The 23,181-nt window shown below is 33.9% G+C and overlaps 1 protein-coding gene across 1 annotated transcript; it reads right to left on the minus strand.

Annotated features, from left to right (window-relative positions):
* Window positions 1–4,447: 4,447 nt before the first annotated feature.
* On the minus strand, window positions 4,448–5,708 carry LOC120072218 (tetraspanin-11-like). The gene is made up of 2 exons (XM_039024630.1): window positions 5,121–5,708; window positions 4,448–4,853 (listed from the first exon to the last, which is right to left on the minus strand). The coding sequence occupies exons 1-2, from the start codon at window positions 5,625–5,627 to the stop codon at window positions 4,536–4,538; spliced, it is 825 nt and encodes a 274-aa protein (XP_038880558.1). The 5' UTR covers window positions 5,628–5,708; the 3' UTR covers window positions 4,448–4,535.
* Between the last annotated feature and the right edge of the window lie 17,473 nt (window positions 5,709–23,181).

Consider the following 23,181-nt stretch of genomic DNA (forward strand, 5'->3'; position numbering starts at 1 on the left):
AAATTAGTAGAATCTTGGTAGGCCAAAATAATCAACAAGTTAAAAAAAAATTGTTTTTTTTAACTAAATATCGATGGTTGATATTGTCTCAAAATGGATAGAGAAAATTGTTTGAATGAATTTTAAAAAAGGGTGTTCGTTTTGTAAGATGAAAACTTTAACATGGTATATCTAACAATTTTCCAAGTAAAAGTCCTTTTAAGATTTTCGGTTGGAATTTTTTTCATTTTAGGTCATCGTCACACAATTTCAGATCTCAATTTTTTTTTTCAAAATTTTAAATGGTAATGATAGTTTTGAAACATTTATGAAAAGGAGTAACATTACAATTTTTCTTTTTTCTTTTTCTTTCTTTTTTTTTTTTTTTTTAAAAAAAAGACTTTGGATGTTTTAAAGGGGTCCACACCAATGATGATTAAAAAATTAGGCAAAAAAAAAAAAAAAAGTGAAATGATATGGTTTTTGAAAACATTCTGAATGACCATTTGCTGATATCAAATTTGGGTGAAATTACCAAAATATACCCACGCACACGGAAAAGCAGTCTCACTTTCGCTTGTCTCTCTTATTTTTTCACTCACAAATATCTCTCACTCTCGCTTTCGCTCGTCTTGCTCTCTCTTCGTTTCTTCACTCATAAAATCACTTCTCTCTCTCGTCTCTTCCTCATGGGAGTTGGTTGCCTCAGAGTTGCTTGCGTAGACTCGTCGTACCTAAAAAGAAGAAGAAAACGTACAAAGGAGAAGAAGCCGGAGAAGAAGAAGACAATGTGCAGAGGAAGAATTCTGGCACCAAAAAAGAAGAGGAAAAAGAAAAAAAAATAGACAATACGGGTATTTGACATATATTTACCATTTTGGACCTTTAAAATAGATATTTTGAGAATTATCACTGTTTTTAAAGCTCAACCAAGTTTTTTTTTTCTAAAAAAAAAATTATTGATAAAAAACCAACATTTTATTATGAAAAATGAAAGACCACGGACAACAAAATAGTAATAATATTAATAAATAATAAACACACAAAATGGAGCACTCTAGAGTCGAGGAAGAATTCTATCATCTAACAAATATGATCTAATGAAAACAAAGGAACTATCCTCGAAACTCTGGGGAAGATTTTACGTTTTTTCTCCTCCAAATATCCACCATCAAAGCACACTCCAAAGTTTCAAAAAAAACAAAAAAAAAAAAAAAACAAAAAACAAAAAACAAAAAAATAACAAAACAAAATTCTCTCATCAACTTCTAAGTGACAAATGGAGTATGAAGTCCTCGATCATATCACAAAAAGCTCTTTGTTTGGCTAATTGAAAATCTAATACTCTAACAAAGTTGTTATTGCATTTAAGTATAATTCCAAAATAACGATTCAAATTTTCTAGCCCTCCAACAAAGAATACAACAAAAAGACTCAACCAAGGACGACCTCTTACTCAAAAGCCTATTTAAGATTTCAATTCTTCCATGAATAACATGCTAAATAAAGAGCTTTGGCTTCTTCAAAATTTTAAGTGGCAAATAATGAACAAAAGAATTTCTAGACAACTCCCCACAAGGACAATTTTATTCACTCTTTCCTTTGATAATTTGAAAATGCCATTGGTATCATTATTATGTTTTTATTAATCAATCATATGATTTTTTTTTTTTTTTTTGAGATCGGTTATAAATATTTTGAGACCTATCTGGGTTTTTTTTTTAATATAATATCAATAAAAAAAAAAAATTAAAACCCTATGTATTTATTCTTTGAATTTTATTTAATTTTTCTTTAAAAAAATATTTAATTTTCAAAAATAATTTTTAGAGCCAAATATGAATTGCTTGTCGAAGTTTATTTAACATGTTCTTAAATTTGAGTGTGAAACATACTAAAAATATGCATTTAAGAAGTTAATAAGAAATTGGTCAAATTATATAAAATATCCCCCGACTTTGTTTATAAAATATCCTTAAACGTTTATAAGTATAAAAATATCCTTAAATTTTAAAAAAAAATAAAAAATACCTTTACTATTAGTTTGCAATCGTTAGTCTTTTGTATAAGAGATACCCCTTAACTTTGAAATTTTTTAAAAATACTCTTAAACTATAAAAAAAAAAAAAATAGTTAAGAAATACTTTTAAGATTAGTATATAAACAGATCCGTCAATACATATTCTCATACTTCTCTCTATTCTCTCTTTTTTTTCTCCCATCTCTTCTTCCATACTATCTTAATCTCCTTCTTGTTAATTGCTTGACATTTGTTTATATAAAAAAACTAATAAAGAAATAAAATAGTCCACTTCAATTAAGTATAGACTATAACAAGCAAAAAAAACCAATAGAACGCCAAAGGATCTTAGGATTTAAACGTTTTAACAAGGTTGTGCATTAGTAATTAAGTGGATGTTATTAACCCTTTTTTTTTTTTTTTTTTTTTTTTTTTTGTATTTTGCTATTTATCGTCTTGATATGTTTTATGTGGAGATTTTGATTTTAGAGTTTCATTTATAGTTTGTTGGATTTTATGTTTTAATTTAGGCCCCATTTGATAATTATTTCGTTTTTTTTTTTAGTTTTTGAAAATTAAGTATATTTTCTTCACATTTTTTATTATGATTTTTTTATCTTTATTCAGTACAATGGTTAAATTCTTAGCCAAATTCCAAAAACAAAAACAAGTTTTCAAAAGCTATTTTTTAAAAATTCCAAATTTGACTTAAGTTTTTAACCATTAGTAAAAAACAGATAATGGAGGAAAAAAATTGGAAATAAAAGTAGTGTCTAATAAAAAAAATGAAATGATTACCAAAAGAAACTTTAAAATTTTGGTTTTTATTTTGTTTGCTGAGAAAATTGGTTAAGAATTAGAAAATTAGGAGAAAAATGAAAGTATTTATATATGAAAATGAATAAGGATATCTATAGAATTTGTTTGAAAATTGATTCTTTCTGAACTCAAGAAAACATCTAACATATCGATCACTATACCAACCGTAGAAGCATTTTTAAACTTTATTTTTTGAAAATTTCATAGTTAATTTGTAACGAGATATTAACGATTTTTGTACATATAGTAATAGTAAGAATAATTTTAAAATATTTTTAAGTTTAAGGATAGTTTTGAAACTTTTGATGGTTGAAGGACATTTTTGAAACAATTCTATCCAAAACAAATAATAAGTGTTTTTTTTTTTAATTTTTTAATGAAAATTTAGAAGAATTTTGAAACTTTTGAAATTTCAAAAATATTTTTTTAGGTAAAGTTTTTTAATCTATATTTTTTTAAATTCAGACTAATTAATCTATTTTTTTTTTTTAAAAAAGAATTTTGTTGCAAACATCACTATAATATTGCAGCTATTTTTATTAATTTTGACCGGTGATTAACTCGCCCTGCATGATTTTATATATTACATAAATTATTATACTTTTTAACGGTTCGATGCCGATTCCTCGTAGAAATAATAACAATACCAAAACAAAACAAAATATGCGGCAAACCCCCTGAATCTCTTTTGAACATGCCGTATTATTACCTCATACCATATTTTGGTCTTAAACTAACTATAATAACTAATAAAATTGATTAATATTTACTTGCTACCGTTAGTTGAACTAGAATGAAACTGAAAAAAAAAAAAAGTTTAACTTGAGACAAAATTTTGTTATTCAAATCACTAATTAATCAATTAGATATTTTAAAGTAGGTAGGAAATAGAAACATACTAATGGCCATTATTATTATTTGTTAACCAATAATTAAAGGTTAAATTAAAAATTTGTCATAGTTAGATAAGGTTAGAATTTACTTCTTATAATTTTAGAAGTTAGTATTTAGTCCGTATTATTTAATAAACTCTCATAAATTGTTCCTATAATATAAACAATTTATGAGTATTTTATCACATCATAGATAATATTTATGAAGTTTTATCAAACCATAAAACTAAATTCTAATTATTAATCATAAGGATTAAATTTTAACTTCCTCAAAGTCATAGAATTATAATTTAACTTAAATTCATTTATTCACATTTAATGATGTCACTTTTGAATTGAATCAAAATTATTAGGTTTTTTAAGTTAGTTTGATTCATCTTGAATCTTGGAAAACTATCATAAATAAAAACAAATAAGTAGTTGACAACTCAAGTGAGTTCAACTCGATAAAATATTATTATCTCTACGAGATATTAGTTTCAAATCTTTAAGATCTAGATGCAGACATACTAATATGAAAATTATGATAGGAACAACGATCCTCTAACTATCTCCACACAGTGTATGATATTATTCATTTTGAACATAAATCCTCGGGACTTTGATCAGCCCAAAAGGTTATATATCAATGAAGATAGTTGTTCTCGTTTATATACCAATGATCATTTCCTTTCCTAACCAATATAGAATTTTGTTCATACATCTAACAAGTTAGACATCTATAACTGAAGTCAAAATATATATATGTATATAATTAGTGAAATCTTTAATCATAATCATTTTCAACCAAAAGAAGATTAAAATTAACAAGAAAGTTAATTAAGCTAAGCATAGCCACTGTACTTGGGGTACTTGGGAGGAGCCTTGTTGTTCCTCCTTGCGCAACAGCCTATGCAATAGATAATGGTCACGATCCCAAGCACACAGCCATTGAAAATGGCGAAATGTCTCCACTCCTTCCTTATGTTCGCCAATACTCCTCCTTTACACGCATCGCAACCGTAGCACAACCTCCCCTGATCGTTGCTCCACTTCTTGCAATCGCCGCCCTTCGCCCCCGCTGTCCTTGATTTCGGCACCGTCCAAAACGTCGCATTCTTGAACTCAAATCCACACTCCGATGGCGGCTTACAACATCCGGACTTCACCAAATCAGAGATCAAAACAAATTTTCTCAACAACAGAGTATATCTAAATCGATCGAATTTGGTTGAATCGTAAAGGAAAAAAAAAAAAAAATCAAGTAATCCATGTGGTTTAATTTCGAGATAAGGATTTGCGTTGTTAATTGTTGTAATTAACTTATAAACAAGCTTAGTTTATTTAATTGTTCTTCAAATCGAAATCGAAATCGAAATGAGAGAATCGTCAAGTGACGAAACCCTAGGCGTAGTACGTGAAAATCGTACCTGAATAGGCGACAAATTCTTCTTGTAAAACTCATTCTGAACTTGAGGAACATTATTATTGCCGAGACTCTCACAAATCTTAGCATCAATCAAACAACTCCTAATTTCATCCCAATTCTTCTGATTCACAACATATTTCTGCAACCAATTGGAGAAATCTCCAAGGCGATACTCCTTAAATCCTTTCCCCGATACCGTCCTTCCGACGCCTTTATTGGTAACCAAAATAGCGAAAATCGTGAAAGCGAGGATTCCGAGGATCATCAGAAACAGAACAACCAGGTAGAGGTAGAGTATGAAATTGATTCGGCAGAAGGATCCTATAAGACCTAACAGAGAGACGACGAAGAGGAAGATTCCGAGTATGAGGAGAGGGTTTTGGATTACCTTCTGGCAGTCGGAGGCGCCGCGGATTCGGAAGTAGAGAGAACCGACTATTCCGATTAGGCCGAGGATTAAAGTGCAGCAGTTCAAAATTCCTACGACGGCGTTGCTCAGGCGAGGCATTGTGTTAGAGAGAGAGAAAGATAATTAGAGCGAAAGAGAAGGCGTCGTGATGGAGTTTGTAACTGCGTGTTTGTGTTTGTGTTTTGTGTAAATTTCATGCAAACCAAATACCAACTGGAACGGTTATCAAGTTTATTTATTTTCTATTTTCTTTTATTTATTTGTTACATATTACATATACCGTTATTTTGCACGTGACTTGCACGCACCCTGTCTACACTATTGCCTGTACACAATAATGCCACGAATCATCGGACCCCACGACCCACGTTGATATATGTATATAATATAATCAAATGAGTTATATTTAACAAAACTCAAAAAATATTAAAACAAGGTTTCTCAAAATATAAACTATATATATGTATATTAAAAAAGGGGGGAAAAAATTACCACGCAAGTATTTTTCTTTTAATAGGACAAATACTTAGATATTGTCTGATTACACCATCTTTATACAATTGTTTATGACAATTTTTTTTAAATGATTTTTTTTTTTTTTTTGTAAAGAAAATACAACATCGAGATTAGATTGCTATTTTATATAATTATACTATGAAAATGTAATTAAAGTTTTATGAATTTTGTGATTTTTTTTAATAGAAGCATAAAAGTTATTAATATGTGAATTTTTTGTGCTTCTTTTGAGGTTATAAAAAGTAAAAATTTCACCAATAGAAAAAAATATCATACTATTTATAAAAATAACAAAAAAATATTGGTAGATAATAATAAATTTCTATTGGTGTTTATCATATAGTATCAATGATAGACTTCTATCAATTTCTATCATTGATAGACACTGATAAACTTCTATCAACTTCTATCGAGTTCTATAAAAGAAGATTAAATTTTGCTATCTTATGTAAATAGTTTATCTTATTTTTTTATTTTTTAAAGATTTTTCTTTATAAAAAATAATAGAAATATTTATTTTATAAAATAATAGATATTAGGTTTTGAAGATAGAATAGATCCACTAGAGTGTATGAGTCAGAGCCAAAATTTTTATTCAATCAAATCTAAGTAGAGAGAACAAACTTAATCCAACACAAATCTTTATATTTTTTTGGTTGTGTAGTTCGGTAAGTAGGAGGTTATTTATTTGTTAATTTTTATCAAATGAGGATGGTGGATTGGTGTTAACTTGAATGTGTGACAATGGTCATATTGGTTGGGGGATCGTTGGGTTTTTTTTAACACTTTATTACTCAATACCTATGTTTTCATGAAGTTTTTTCAACATGTGTAAAGGTAGACTTTATTTTATCGTAATATTATTATCTTAGAATTCTGTTGAGAACCTACACATTAAATTATCTCGAGATAATTCTATATATTGAAAACTTCTTTCCTTTTATGTTGTTATTTGAAATCAATTATACTTAAATTGAGAGAGAACAATCGTTGATTAAATTGAATAACTATATACTAATTTGAATATAATTTAACTGGTTACTATATGTCTATTGTCCTCAATCGAAAGGTCAGAGATTTGAGGTTCATCTTCAAATATTGTATTGAATTAAAGTCACGTTTACGTAGGCACCGTCGTAATTAATCAGTGGTAATATAAAAAGTGATCTCAATTAATTACCAACTGTTTGTGATTACCAACATTCTATAGTTGGTCAACATGAGCATAGCTCAACTGACATAATACTTGTACTATCACCTCGAGTTCAAAGGTTTGATTCTCCCATCCCACACTTTAATTACAATATCTTTGCAAAAATAATAATAATAATAATAATAATAAAAACATTCTATAATCGCAATGAATATTGCTTGGCCCACGATTAAAATCTTAATCCTAGTTTGTAATTTCATTCTAGATGAGATGATTCGTATTGATAATTATGTAGAACTCATTCCTCTTTTTGGGTGAACCTTTCAGGATTTTTCATTTTTGTTCTCACATGTCATCCATCTCATTCGATTATCATCCATATGGTTATCGTTTTTTAAATCAATTTTGATATAAATGGCAACATATCTATATCAGTAAAATTACGAATACCGATGATATTGATATTGATCCAAATTATACGAGCGATATCGATAAACTTCCTATTATTTTTAATCATGTAATGTCAATACTGATATTGATACCAATACTGACATTGATTATCGATATTAATACATGTAACGTACGAATACGATGAAATTAAATCTAAACAAAGAAACGATACCAATATAGTAGTTGACCCACATAGTAAGATAACGATAATGAAGGGAGTCAAACGAACAATTGAACAAATAATTAGAAACTCAAATACTAAACTTACCAAATATTAAAGAAAGGACGAATAAAGGCCGTTCAAGCAATAAATCACAAGAGCAAGACGCTTTAATGTCCAAGATGGTCCAAGGAACGTTCAAAGTTTGGTAATTGTTTATTATATCTCGATTGTATTATGGTAATCACATTGATATCCATTTCATTACAAGTGTGAATGTAGACGATCTCAATGAAAATATATTAAATGACGATTGCTTACAGTCTATGTAAACTGGTTCAAAGAAATCCAATTTGTTTATGTATACCATTATTCTGCACGTGGCTTGCTAGCATCCAATCTATACTTTTTTCTCTACACTAATAGGCCACGACCCACGTTGATATAATCAAATGAGTAATATTTAACAAAACTATAGAATAATACATATATATATATATATTTAAGAAAAGAAAAAAAAGGGTTTAGCACGTCACAATTAACTGTTTTTTTAATATATAGTTATAGTAAGAATATCTAATTAAAATTAATGAAGTTTGTAATTTTATTTAATAGAAGCACAGAAGTTATTAACCTGTAAATTTGGATGTTTCTTTGAGGTTATAAAAAAATAATAGAGATATCAATTTTATAAAATATTAGATATTAACTTTTGAAAATATGGAGCCTCTAAAAAAAATACTTTTGGAAATATGATGGAATTCATCAAGGGTTTACATGGATAGAGTTGAGTCAAATTTCCGGATTTTCAGTCTTTCAACTTTTTCAACATGTAAGAAGAGAGCAAACTTAATTTAACGCACAACTCGTATATTTGTTGGTTTAGTCCAGTCAAGTATAGTAAAACAACTTGTTATTTAGTTTACGGATTAATAACTAATTGGATTATAAAAGCTTATAAATACTAACTTTTAGATTTTTTTTTTTTTTAAAAAAACGTTACTTTCTAGGGTGTTCAAAAAACCCAATAACCCGAAAAAACCGATCAATCCAATCCAATTCGTGCAGTTTGGGTTGGGTTATTAACTCATTTGGGTTAGATTGGGTTCAAATAAATGAAAATTTTATAGGTTAGGTTGGTTCACCTAATATAACCTATACCAACCTGAAACAACCTGAATTTATTATTAACTTTAAAATATATTTTTTATTACTTATAATACAATTATTTATACATATATTTGATTTTAGTTTTATTTAATTTCAATATTTTTTAAATAATTTATTCTTCAACAACTCTTAATAGTTTCTTTGCATTTTTTTCACTATATAAATTGAAATTGAGTGGTTAATCTTAATTCAATATATGAAATAATTAAATTAGGTTTTTACATATCTATGTTTTGCTTCTTTTTAGAACAAAATTTTAAGTAAATGAACCGATTAACCCGAACTAACCCAACCCAAATATTTCATGATTGGGTTGGGTTCATTTTTTAATAAGGGTTATTTGGGTTGAAGAAATTTATAACCCGAGCAATTGGGTTGGGTCTAAAAAACCTTTCAACCCAACCCAACTCAACCCATGAACACCCCTATAACTTTCTTAACCATTTAAATTATAATATATTATATATTAATATATTTGGTCACATCTATTATCGAAATTTCATTGATTCAATGTTTTATAATAACTTTTTCTTAAATTTTTATCGAATAAACTAAATTAAACAAAATTAATTAAAATTCAAATCATATAAAATTTAGACAAAATATTATAATACATTTTATCAATATGATAACAATTGAAATAATAAGCTGTTTTAGCTCATATAACTAAATTACATTAATTTACTATTAATTTACCAAACACTGAAACTAGTTTTTTCTAATTTAAAATTAAAATTTACTAAACACTATTTTACTTCCGGTCACAACTAATTTTTCTAGAAAGCACAATAGCCAACAATTATTTTAGAAGTTACAACAACCTCAAACAGAGCCTTAACGGGTTAAAACACGTGTCACCCACGACTAAGAAGGTCAGAGGTTTGAGCCTCATCTTCAAATATTGTATTGAACTATAGCCACGTTTATGTAGCCACAATCGCAATTAATCAATGGTAACATAAAAAGTAAGGGCCAATTAATTATGATTATTATGTAATCACAATGAATGCAAGCTTCCACGACAAAATTGTAATCCCGAACTATGATTTCATTCCAAATGAAAGAGTATTAATTCAATCACCATTGATTATTACGTGGACCATTCTTTTTTTTTTTCTTTTTTTGTGTGAACCTTTGCGGATCTTTTAGATTCTGCCTTCACATGTCACACAAGTTAGAAATGAGAGGTTGAAGGATATGGCTTGACTCACGCTGCGGATGATAGCACTTAGACAAGGTAAACGATAGCGTCAAAGATAAACGATAGCGTTTGTGGAGGTAGACGATAACGTCTGCGGGAGGTAGACGACAGCTTCAAGAGATAGGCGGTAAACGACAATGGCAAACCAAATTTTCCTTTATGATTTCTTCTATTTGAAATGTACATAGGTGATGTATTTATACAATATGGAATCCCTAATTTGGGAGTGCAAAAATAACTCAACAAATACAAATGGTTAGAGATTTGGTGGTAACCAACCTATTCCTTTGGTAAGCCTATTTTTTTGGTAGATAGGCAAGACTTTATGTGTTGGCATCCTTAATATCCTTAACATACTCCCTCAAACGAGAGGGTAGTTCTACTACACTGAGTTTGGATCGAAGGTGGAAGAACTGTGAGTGTGTTAAGGGCTTGGTGAGGCAGTCAGCGATTTGGTCGGAGGATGGGACATAACGAACATCAAGTTGACCACGGAGGACTTGATCACGAACGAAGTGAATGTCCATCTCAATGTGCTTGGTCCGCGCATGAAACACTGGATTGACGGCTAGAGCACCGACGCTGAGGTTATCACACCACAGGATTAGAGCCAACTTATGTTTGACACCAATCCAGATAGTAGTTGTTGCACCCAGATGATTTCTGCAGAGGCATGAGCGAGCGCTCTATATTCAGACTCTATGCTAGACCAGGCGACAACGGATTGTTTCTTGGAGGACTAGGAGACAAGATTACCTCCAAGGAAGATGCAATAAGCAACAACTGATTTTCGATCGTCTATGTTGGCTGCCCAATCAGCATCGGAGAAAGCCGAAACAGAGAGGTCGGACCCATGTTAAATATAGAGGCCAAAGTGTCGAGTGCTATTGACATATCTTAGAACTCTCTTCACTACTTACCAGTGAATGTCCGTAGGTTGCTTTAAGTACTGGCTTAGAGGATTAACTGCATATGTAATGTCAGGTTTCGTGGTGGTTAAGTACTGTAGGGCGCCAATCGTGCTCCGATAGATATAGGGATTGTCAAGAGGAGTGCCATCGAAGATAGAGAGTTGCTTGTTTAGAACACTTGGAGAGGGTGCCGGTTTTAGATCTCTAAGGTCAAGGCGGTGAAGTAGGTCCTCGACATACTTTTCTTGATTCAGTAGAACTCCATTGGGGACATTGTGCAGTTGGACTCCAAGGAAGTAATGGAGGTGGCCAATATCTTTTAGAGCAAATTTGGAGTCCAAGGCTGTTACAAGCTTGTTGATTGCCTGCTGATCGGTGCCTGTGATAATTACATCATCAACATATACTAGTAAGAGTATCAAGGCAGAAGTGCTCCGATATATGAAGAGAAATGTATCAGACTTAGCATTCTGAAAGCCCCAGCTACATAGTGTTGTTTTCAGTGTGTTGTTCCAAGCCCTTGGCGCTTGTTTGAGGCCATATATGGCCTTGTGTAAGTGACAGACATGATTTGGTAGTTGAGGATCAACAAATCCCTGTAGTTGGTGCATGTAAACTTCTTCATCGAAGACGCCATTAAGGAAGGCGTTATTGAAATCTAACTGTCTCAGTTGCCACCCTTTGGATATCGCAAGGCTAATGACGATCCGGATGGTGGATGCCTTGACCACTAGACTAAATGTCTCAAAGAATGTGCCTTGTAGCGTATCATCCCAGTCTTTTTGGGTTTGGAAGGACAGTATTCTGGGTTTGATAATGCCTGCTTTCCTTAGATAATCATGGGATGAGTAGGCACGGGCACAGGGTGTGGGACAGTATCGGGTGAAGACTGGGCAGGGGACGATAAAGGTGAACTATCGGTGGGTTGGACGGTAGGCGATGGTGAGTCAGGTGATAAACAATCGAAGGGTACACCGATTCGGTAGGTATATGATCGGTGGTAAGTGGTGGTGGGTAAACGATTGTGGGTAAATTATCGGTAGGTAAATGATCGTTGGGTGAGCGATTGCTGGGTAAGCAACTTGTGGGTAGGACGATCAGTGGGCTGGTCACTAGACGATGAAGGTAAATGATAGTCGGGTACACAATTGTGGGTAGACGATCAGAGGAAGAAGGTGGGAAGGCTGGGCTGTCTGTAAGAGGTATTTAGCTGGTGATTGGGTGTAGGTTGTTTTTACAAGTTGGTAAGAGTGAGGTTGTGGACGTAGAGGTATGGAGTCACTGTGTGGTGTGACCTGACTGAGGGGCAGCCAGGAAAACCGGTGGACGACAACTGCTTACTTGGTTGGTCTGCAAGTTGAAGGAGACCACTGACAAGGAAAGTCTGTTTCATCAAACACAACATGCTGAGAGATGAATAAGCCTGTCACTGGGGTTAAGGCATTTGTAGCCTTTTATAATTTACAGGCAGACCGGATAGATTACACTTCTCTTGTGCGATAGCTCAACTTATGTAAATTATACGGTCTCAAGCAGAGGGAACATGCACACCAAATATTCGAAGCTCCTCGAAACCTAAGCTTCTTTTTTAACATCACTTCCATTGGAGACTGTCCATTTAGGATAGGGGTAGGAGGCCATTAAATCAGCAGAGTTGAGTATAAGGAATGCATCCACACAATGATGTAAGGGAAGATGTGCTTGGACTAGTAGGGTTACCCCTGTCTCAAACTATGTGTCTGGTGTTTCCTCTTAGCCCTTTCCACTTTGTGCTGACGTATATGGACAGGTGTATCTGGAAGCAATGCCAAGCTGATGACAAACTTTTGTGTTTCTTGACAAATTCTTCGCCATTATCTGACTGTAGGGACTTGATTAGTGTATTAAACTGAGTTTGTACCATGGTGAGAAAGTGTTGAAAAGTTGCCAGTGTGTCACTTTTTAACCTCAGAGGATAGATCCATGTGCAACTGCTTATGATCATCAAACAAAGATAGCATAATATTTGTATCCATCTGTCGACAGAGAGGAGCTGGACCCCACAAATCAGTGTGTATAAGTTTCAAAGGTTGTAGATGCTCTTGAGTTAGAGTTAGGGAAGGCTAAAGAATTGTGATTTTCCATAGCTACAAGAATCACAAAAGTTAAGCTCTTCATTAGATTAACATAGGGAGATTACAATTTTTGATAATAAACTCTAGTGTTTTTTATGAAGGATGGCCAAGCCTTCTATGCCATGTAATCTTAGACACCCTATGCTTCGAAGATATGCTAAGAGCAGGCAGATCTTTATTCTTGTTGCACTAGCTGCGAATGGTACTCTATTTCCTACTAACTTCAGTTGATTTTTACACCCTCTAATCGATACAGTCCATCTTTAAGCATTCCTTCATTACCGTTTATCCCATACCCTTGTCCTTAACAAGACAGTAATCCGTGTGAAAATTCATAAACACCATTATTATCTTTTGTTAGCTTAGATATACTGATCAAATTTTTTGCTATGGAAGGCATACATAACATATCGTTCAGTTTTCAAATTATAAGGCATCACTAGACAGACATGCAGTTTCCAACATGAGAAATTTCTAGAGTATTTACCATTAGCTACAGTGACTACTTCAGTACCTGAGTATTCAGTCGGATTGTCAAGATTATTGAAGTCTGAGGTAACATATTGGAGGTACCACTGTCATTATACCAATTTTTGCATCAGTCATGTTTTCTTGTCTTGTCAGAAAAGGGGTTACTTCCATAAACAGTGGTTAGGGCTATTGGTGAGGTTATGTGTTTTTGGTCTGATTGTTGGGGAAGGGTTTCCGTTATTTTGAGAGAATTGGGAACAAATCTCTGTTATAACCTGTTGAAGCAGTAGAACGCTATATTGTCCCACTTCCATAGACTTAACACACAGGTTTGTTGTTGTTTCTTCCCCTGCCTCGACCTCTACCATGGCCACCACCACCTCGTTGTTCTCCCCCATTAGACTGATTGCTGCTATTTAGACTTGTTGTTTTTGGTTGGACATGTCTAGTGTTTGTCATATTCACTGATGCATTATTGACTTGGTTGAAGCCTACTGTTCGTCTTTTGGTTTTGAATGATGTTCCAATCTTCTTTCATACAGAGAAGTTTCTGACTGCATATCAAGCCACGACATGTTCGCTCTCCCTTGGATCGTGGCCACGATGACATTGTATTCTTCATCAAGTTCCTAGTAGTACCTGTGAAATAAGAGCTCTTGGTGGCACAGGACTACCAGCTTACTCGAGATTGTCAGCATTCATTTTCATAGTTCGAAGGTATTCCTCCATTTTTCAAATTACCTTTTTTCTGGTTATTTGAAAACACATGTCTCAGATAATCTTCTTCAGCCCTGGACTGAACACCAAAGAGTTGTTGAATTGCTGGTCCATAGATCCTTTGCACTTCAAATCCCTCACTTGAATGGCAACCTCTGATGTCATGAAGTTATACAGCCAGCCGAGGAGAAGTTGATCTACAGCCATTCACTGTTTCTTATTGAGGATTTACCTCAAAGGTGCTGTCGACGAGCTAGAAGCACCACTGCTAGAACTTCCTTCTGTGCTGTGCAGAGAGCTCCTACTCCAGTCGATTCAGACGGTATGCTTTCACCGACTGTAGGTTACAGAAAACATTGGGGGACAAACTTTTTGTTCGGCCAAGGTGTCCTTCGAGTCGATAATCTTTAAAGGATTGGAAGCGCTAGGTTTTTTCATAGGAGGAAATTGTTGCGATCAAGTTTAATGGAGGTTATCTGATTAAGGAGTTGGTTTAAGGGTGGGCCGCTGAAGTTGGTTGTGCCGAGGGTGGCTCCCAGGTTTCCTTGATTAATGTTGGTCATTATTTGCTCTTGATACCAAGTTAGACATGAGAGGTTGAAGGATATGACTGACTCACGCTGCAACGACAACACTTTAGACAGGTAAAACGATAGCGTCAAAGATAAACGATAGGTTTGTGGAGGTAGACGATAATGTCTGCAGGGAGTAGGAGACAGCTTCAAAGAGATAGGCAGTAAAACGTAGTGGCAAGCAAGTTTCTTTTTATGATTTCTTCTATTTTAAAATGTACATTAGGTGATGTATTTATACAATGTAGAATCCTAATTTGAGAGTGCAAAAATAACTCAACAAATACAATGGTTAGAGATTTGGTGGTAACCAACCTATTTCCTTTGGTAAGTTCTATTCTTTTGGTAGATAGGCAAGACTTTATATGTTGGCATCCTTTAATATACTTAACAAACCCATCCTATTCAATTACTGTTCATACGATTTTTTGTTACATTAAAAAATCGATATTAGTGTCTGTATATAAATGATTATATATCTGTTTTGGTTAAAAATTATGGATATCAATTAGAATACGATTACTAATCTAATAACTACAAATAATATCTATTCACTTTCTATTATTTCTTATCATGTTATAGTATCGTAATTGATATTGATTACCAATATTGATAATTGTATCGCTAAGATACCAATATCCTATACAAAAGGATCAAACATGAAGCAAAATAACGATATTGACAAAGTAATAATTGGCTCACAAGCAAAGATAACAATAAAAGAAATGAATGGAACAATTGGATACATAACAAGAAACTCAAATATTAAACTTATCAAATATTAAATAAACAACGAACAAAAGCATTTGAGAAGGACCTTTATATTAATTTGTTGTTTCCAAACTTTTAGAGAAATTATTGTGTTTTTGAAACTTATGAGAGAATATTGTTGTTTTGGAGTTCGAGGCTAAAGGTCGGAACGTTGAGAACTCGATTAATGTGGAGGTCGAACGTTGAGAACTCGACGAACAAAGAAAAACTTGAAACAATACATAGGCGAAACTTAAAATCCCTCGACAAGGGAAATCTCGCGAATCTCGCTTAGGTTGTCGAAAAATGAAGTTTGGACAACACATTCATCCTCGAGATTGCAGGTTTATTACTTTTCTTTTTCCTCATAGAGGAAATTAAGTAATGAGATGGTATACTATTGTATCTGTGTACTCGAGCTGCTTTCTAACAACCTATGCATTTTGTTATCTTTTTCGAATTAGACCAAGCTTGTGGGATTACGTGAGGGGTGGGGATATCTATATTCTGGGAGCGAACTCCAGGCGAATATGAAGCACATGGATACAAGTTATGCCTTGGAATGAAAGACAATTCCGAATTAGATTTTTCTACGAAACAAAATTTTGTATATTAAGTTGTCGAAGGTTACAACACATGTCGAAACTTCAAAGCGATTAAGGAGATAAATGGGCTGAAGCAGATTAAGGAGAGAGCGAGATTCAAAGCGAGATAGTAGAAGAGAGCGAGATGTTGAACGAGAATGTGGAGAGAGCGAGATTCAAAGCGAGAATATTGGAGAGAGCAAGATTCAAAGCGAGAATGTTGGAGAAAGCGAGATGACAAATCTGACTAACATTGAACTTGGTTAAATGAAATGGTTGAATAATTGAAAAATGAGATTATTCAGGAATACACATTGAATACTAAGATTACACATTGAGTTTCTTGGTAGTATAATCCATAATCAAAAAAAGTGTTTGTGATTGTTCTTAGAAGAAATGAAATCTAGTAATCATTAATGAAAAAATTAACAACAATAACAGAGAGAGCGAGATATTGAGAAGAGCGAGAGCGAGATCTTAGGAGAGTATAGAAGCGAGATCTTAGCGAGAGCGAGAGCGAGATCTTAGGAGAGAGGCGAGAGTGAGAGAGCAAGATCTTAGGAGAGAGCGAGATCTTAGGAGTGAGTGAGAGTCTTTCACTTTATTTGAACTTTCCTAGAAAAAATATATATAAAAAAGGAGAAAAAGAGCTAATAATCATTATTATATTTGATAATCATTAGACTATAATTTGAATATATTCTATTATACTATAATTGAATAATCATTAGACAATAAATTGAATATATTAGATTATTAAAAAACTATAATTGAATAATCATTAGAACAACAAATTGAATTATATAGATTATTAAACTGTAATGGAATAATCATTAGACAACAAATTGAATATATTAGATTATATACTATAATTGAATCATTAAGACAATAAATTGAATATATTAGATTTGTTATAATGTAGACTTTATTTGATTTACAAAAAAAAAAAAATTGAATATTACAGTTAGTTATTAATAAAAAGTAATTGAATATAAATAAATTAGTTAAAAAAATTTGATATACAATAAATGAATATATAATAAAAAAATTTATTTATTATTCAATCCCTAACTAATCTGGAAACCTGCTCTTAGTAACGAAGGAACTTCCTGTCGGATTATGTCCTAACTGTGTTTACAAAAATCCACCCATCGTCTGGTCGAAGTGACTGGTTCTGTCCAATCTATTCTTCGTATTGTTGATATGTTGAACTTTTCGGATACTACCAGGCCTTTCAGACCAGATGGATCAGGATGTAAGACAGGCATATTAGGGGGTTGATCCCAGTAATCTTCATATGCGGATACAGGTTGAAATTGAGGAGAGTAACAGATTCAGCATACTGTGACAATTTAGTACGATCTTCAATTAAATTCTTTCGTTGTTCATGTTAAAAATGTGAGGCAAACGGCCATAAAATGCGACATGGAATGCCCCGAATGCTTGGCCACTTGTTTACATGAACAGTACCGCTCGTTATGATGGCTTGTTCGAGATTACTGAAGTATGAAACACCTGAGAGAAATTGTAACACCACGAAGAGGTGTGTTTAATTTTCAGATCGACATGCTGGTAATAATTTGCAACAGTGAAACAAACCCAAGCAGAATGGTTTGACGGGACCAATGTCACCATCGTTTCTGCTTACGATATCGTCAAACAAATTTCAATAAAAAAAGTATTAAATTAAATTCATTTGAAGAAATTATGTTTATCGTGCCGGGTGTTGATGTTTCAAGTTCAAAAGTTTCAACAAAGCAATTGAAAGATATCAAAGGGGATAAATTCGATTTGTCTAATTTTTTTACACCATTAGTTTAGAGCAAGGACTCAAGCACATGTGGAGAATTCAGATATGGTGGATGATGAAAAATTCTATCAGAGTGCATAAATTGGGAGTCTTCCAAATGCCGTGAACTATTTCGAGAAAAAGAAGAGCAGAAATAAGGATGCATTTGTGAGCGTCAGATAAACCCATGACTATTGATCCCGAGTGTTTTAATACGACCAGTTTCATTCATTCGATTCATATGTTGTATGGCGAGATCGTACTACTAGAGAAATATCTTATAAAGACGTCGGAAAGACAGGATTTATTCAGTTGGAATGGCATCTGATTCAAGCCTGGCGGAGAGATGGAGGCCCGAGATATAACATTTCTATATGTCTGTTGGAAGTGCACTATCATCTAACAAAGGACATGAAGTGTTGTTGGGGTTACCTGCTGACGTAAGCCAGGGCACCAGAGTGATTGTACCGATGACTTTGGTTAAAAAGTTTTGTCAACCTAATTGGATTATATTTTATCACCATTTTTGTATTTGTCTTTTAATATTCTCTAATTTTAAGTATTTGTTTCAGGTTATTTGGGGAGCGTACAAAATTTTGTGCCTTACTTTGCCTAATTTTTGTACGATAATGGTCAAAAAATCATGGTGGACGATGAAGTCCTCTCAATTTGTTTTCACATTAGGTGAGTTGCATTCTTCCTGACAGGTGATGAGGACCAAATTCTGGTTTCCAGTAGAATATCCCATCACCTTTGTAATATTGAACCTTAAGTGCAGATATTGACACTAAGGACTGAAGATTTGGTCCAAAAAAGTTTGCAACATTTTGGTAGTGTGATGGCATTATCGTGCAAGGTTTATTGTAGTGGGAAGTTTTCTTCTTGAGCAGTTTGACACAGATGTCCACTTCTAAGAATATATTTCCATTGGTATAATAGTATCACAAGGCGGCTACCGTCAAACTTCGTTCCGGGAGGCAGCCTGTGGGTTTCATCTGGTTAAATGCATTGAATATTATCTAATTTTTTTAATTTTAAATTTTATTTTTTAAATATTTGTCTATATTTTTAAATATTGTCTAATTTATTTTATAATTCACATAGATCGACAACACTAGACTCCGGAGGGTTGCGAATGATCCGAAACCTTCTTGCCATATGTAGTGACAACCATAGCTATATGGATTGAATTCATTATTATGTTACGGATATACCTATTGTTCCTTCCACAGGCTCCTTAGACGTAGAGAAACTTTGTTTTCGGGAAGAGGATGAGTTTTTTTGAGGTTGCACATCAATGTTGGGGAAGCAGTTGCCCCCTCTGATGCAGACGCAGGGTCAAAACTAATTATGTTAGTCCGATGATGATGATGCCAGCATTTGGTTCAGGACATTATGACTCAGAGGCTGGTCCTTCATCTTCATACGTGCATGGACATGGTCAGGGTTGTGGAGAGTATAATGAATATTTATATTATGAAGCGCCTGCAGAGGTACCAGAGCAACATCAATAAGAATCCGAGCAACCTCAAGTTCGAAGTCGACGACGATAACCAGCTCGAAATCGACGACGTCCGCCTTGTGGGATACATTGATTTTTGTAATTATTTTTATATAAATGAGATATTTAATTTACATTTTTTTATTTTTATGAGTTATTATTTTTTTAATTTATTTTTTTAGAGTTTAAATAAAATAATAAAATATTTTTAGAAATTGTTTTTATAAAATGGAAATTTTTTTAAAAAAAGGGATTAGAAAGAAGAAGGTGGAATGTGTAATAATTAAAAAGGAAAAAAAAGGGGACATTTGTACGGTATTCTCGCTCTCTATCAAAATCTCGCTATTTCGCTCTCGCTCTCGCTCACACTCACACTCTCTCAATCTCTCGCTCTCGAATTTGATTGGAAAGTTCAATGGCAAAAAGAAGGAGATTCATTAGCTCGTTATTTAGTTTGACTTGCTGAGATGACAGAATCCATAAAAATTATTCAAGCAGCTTTGGAAGGAATTCCAGGAGGACCTTATGAAAATTTAGAAATACGATCGTTTGATAGAGGAAGGTCTCCGGAATGATAATTAAACAGACTCAATAATAATGTTAGGAAGAGGCAAGGTCGAGGGTATAAAGTTCGACGTACAAGTGAAAGGAAGGTCGAGGTTCAAAATTCGACCTATATAGGTCGAATTTTCAACCCTCGACTTATTTAAAAAAATATATATATTGTTACAAATAGTTTGAAAACAACAATATTTTCCTAAATAGTTTCTAAAAGGACAATATCCTTTTAATTTTCCCAAAAAGATATTGTCCTTTTAGAAATTATTTAGGAAAATATTGTTGTTTTCAAACTATTTGTAAAAATATTGTTGTTTTTCGAGGGTTGAAAATTCAACCTATATAGGTTGAATTTTGAACCCTCGACCTTCCTTTCACTTGTACGTCGAACTTTGAACCCTCGACCTTGCCCTTCCTAACATTATTATTGAGTCTGATAAATTATCATTCCGGAGACCTTCCTCTATCAAACGATCGTATTTCTAAATTTTCATAAGGTCCCACTGGAATTCCTTCCAAAGCTTGTTGAATAATTTTTATGGATTCTGTCATCTCAGCAAGTCTGACTAAATAACGAGCTAATGAATCTCCTTCTTTTTGCCACTGAACTTCCCAATCAAATTNTGGACGGTAGGCGATGGTGAGTCAGGTGATAAACAATCGAAGGGTACACGATCGGTAGGTATATGATCGGTGGGTAAGTGGGTGGTGGGTAAACGATTGCTGGGTAAATTATCGGTAGGTAAATGATCGTTGGGTGAGCGATTGCTGGGTAAGCAACTTGTGGGTAGACGATCAGTGGGCTGGTCACTAGACGATGAAGGTAAATGATAGTCGGGTACACAATTGGTGGGTAGACGATCAGAGGAAGAAGGTGGGAAGGCTGGGCTGTCTGTAGAGGTATTAGCTGGTGATTGGGTGTAGGTTGTTTTGACAGTTGGTAAGAGTGAGGTTGTGGACGTAGAGGGTATGGAGTCACTGTGTGGTGTGACCTGACTGAGGGGCAGCCAGGAAACCGGGTGGACGACAACTGCTTACTTGGTTGGTCTGCAAGTTGAAGGAGACACCTGACAAGGAAAGTCTGTTTCATCAAACACAACATGCTGAGAGATGAATAGCCTGTCACTGGGGTTAAGGCATTTGTAGCCTTTATAATTTACAGGCAGACCGAGATAGATACACTTCTCTGTGCGATAGCTCAACTTATGTAAATTATACGGTCTCAAGCAGGGGAACATGCACACCCAAATATTCGAAGCTCCTCGAACCTAAGCTTCTTTTTTAACATCACTTCCATTGGAGACTGTCCATTTAGGATAGGGGTAGGAAGGCCATTAATCAGCAGAGTTGAGTATAAGAATGCATCCCACCAATGATGTAAGGGAAGATGTGCTTGGACTAGTAGGGTTACCCCTGTCTCAACTATGTGTCTGTGTTTCCTCTTAGCCCTTCCACTTTGTGCTGACGTATATGGACAGGTGTATCTGGAAGCAATGCCAAGCTGATGACAAACTTTGTGTTTCTTGACAAATTCTTCGCCATTATCTGACTGTAGGGACTTGATTAGTGTATTAAACTGAGTTTGTACCATGGTGAGAAAGTGTTGAAAAGTTGCCAGTGTGTCACTTTTTAACCTCAGAGGATAGATCCATGTGCACCTGCTATGATCATCAACAAAGATAGCATAATATTTGTATCCATCTGTCGACAAGAGAGGAGCTGGACCCCACAAATCAGTGTGTATAAGTTCAAAGGTTGTAGATGCTCTTGAGTTAGAGTTAGGGAAGGCTAAAGAATGTGATTTTCCATAGCTACAAGAATCACAAAAGTTAAGCTCTTCATTAGATAACATAGGGAGATTACAATTTTTGATAATAAACTCTAGTGTTTTTTATGAAGGATGGCCAAGCCTTCTATGCCATGTAATCTTAGACACCCTATGCTTCGAAGATATGCTAAGAGCAGGCAGATCTTTATTCTTGTGCACTAGCTGCGATGGTACTCTATTTCCTACTAACTTCAGTTGATTTTTACACCCTCTAACTGATACAGTCCATCTTTAAGCATTCCCTTCATTACCGTTTATCCCATACCCTTGTCCTTAACAAGACAGTAATCCGTGTGAAATTCAATAAACACATTATTATCTTTTGTTAGCTTAGATATACTGATCAAATTTTTTGCTATGGAAGGCATACATAACATATCGTTCAGTTTCAAATTATAGGCATCACTAGACAGACATGCAGTTCCAACATGAGAAATTTCTAGAGTATTACCATTAGCTACAGTGACTACTTCAGTACCTGAGTATTCAGTCGGATTGTCAAGATTATTGAAGTCTGAGGTAACATGATTGGAGGTACCACTGTCAGTATACCAATTTGCATCAGTCATGTTTTCTTGTCTTGTCAGAAAAGGGGTTACTCCCATAAACAGTGGTTAGGGCTATTGGGTGAGGTTATGTGTTTTTGGTCTGATTGTTGGGGAAGGGTTGTCCGTTATTTTGAGGAGAATTGGGAACAAAATCTCTGTTATACCTGTTGAAGCAGTAGAACGCTATATGTCCCACCTTCCCATAGACTTAACACACAGGTTTGTTGTTGTTTCTTCCCCTGCCTCGACCTCTACCATGGCCACCACCACCTCGTTGTCCTCCCCCATTAGACTGATTGCTGCTATTAGACTTGTTGTTTTGGTTGACATGTCTAGTGTTTGTCATATTCACTGATGCATTATTGACTTGGTTGAAGCCTACTGTCGTCTTTTGGTTTGAATGATGTTCCAATCTTCTTTCATACAGGAGAAGTTCTGACTGCATATCAAGCCACGACATGTTCGCTCTCCCTTGGATCGTGGCCACGATGACATTGTATTCTTCATCAAGTCCTAGTAGTACCTGTGAAATAAGAGCTCTTGGTGGCACAGGACTACCAGCTTACTCGAGATTGTCAGCATTCATTTTCATAGTTCGAAGGTATTCCTCCATTTTCAAATTACCTTTTCTGGTTGTTTGAAACACATATCTCAGATAAT

The sequence above is a fragment of the Benincasa hispida genome, chromosome 2, assembly GCF_009727055.1.
Source record: "Benincasa hispida cultivar B227 chromosome 2, ASM972705v1, whole genome shotgun sequence".
NCBI lineage: Eukaryota > Viridiplantae > Streptophyta > Magnoliopsida > Cucurbitales > Cucurbitaceae > Benincasa > Benincasa hispida.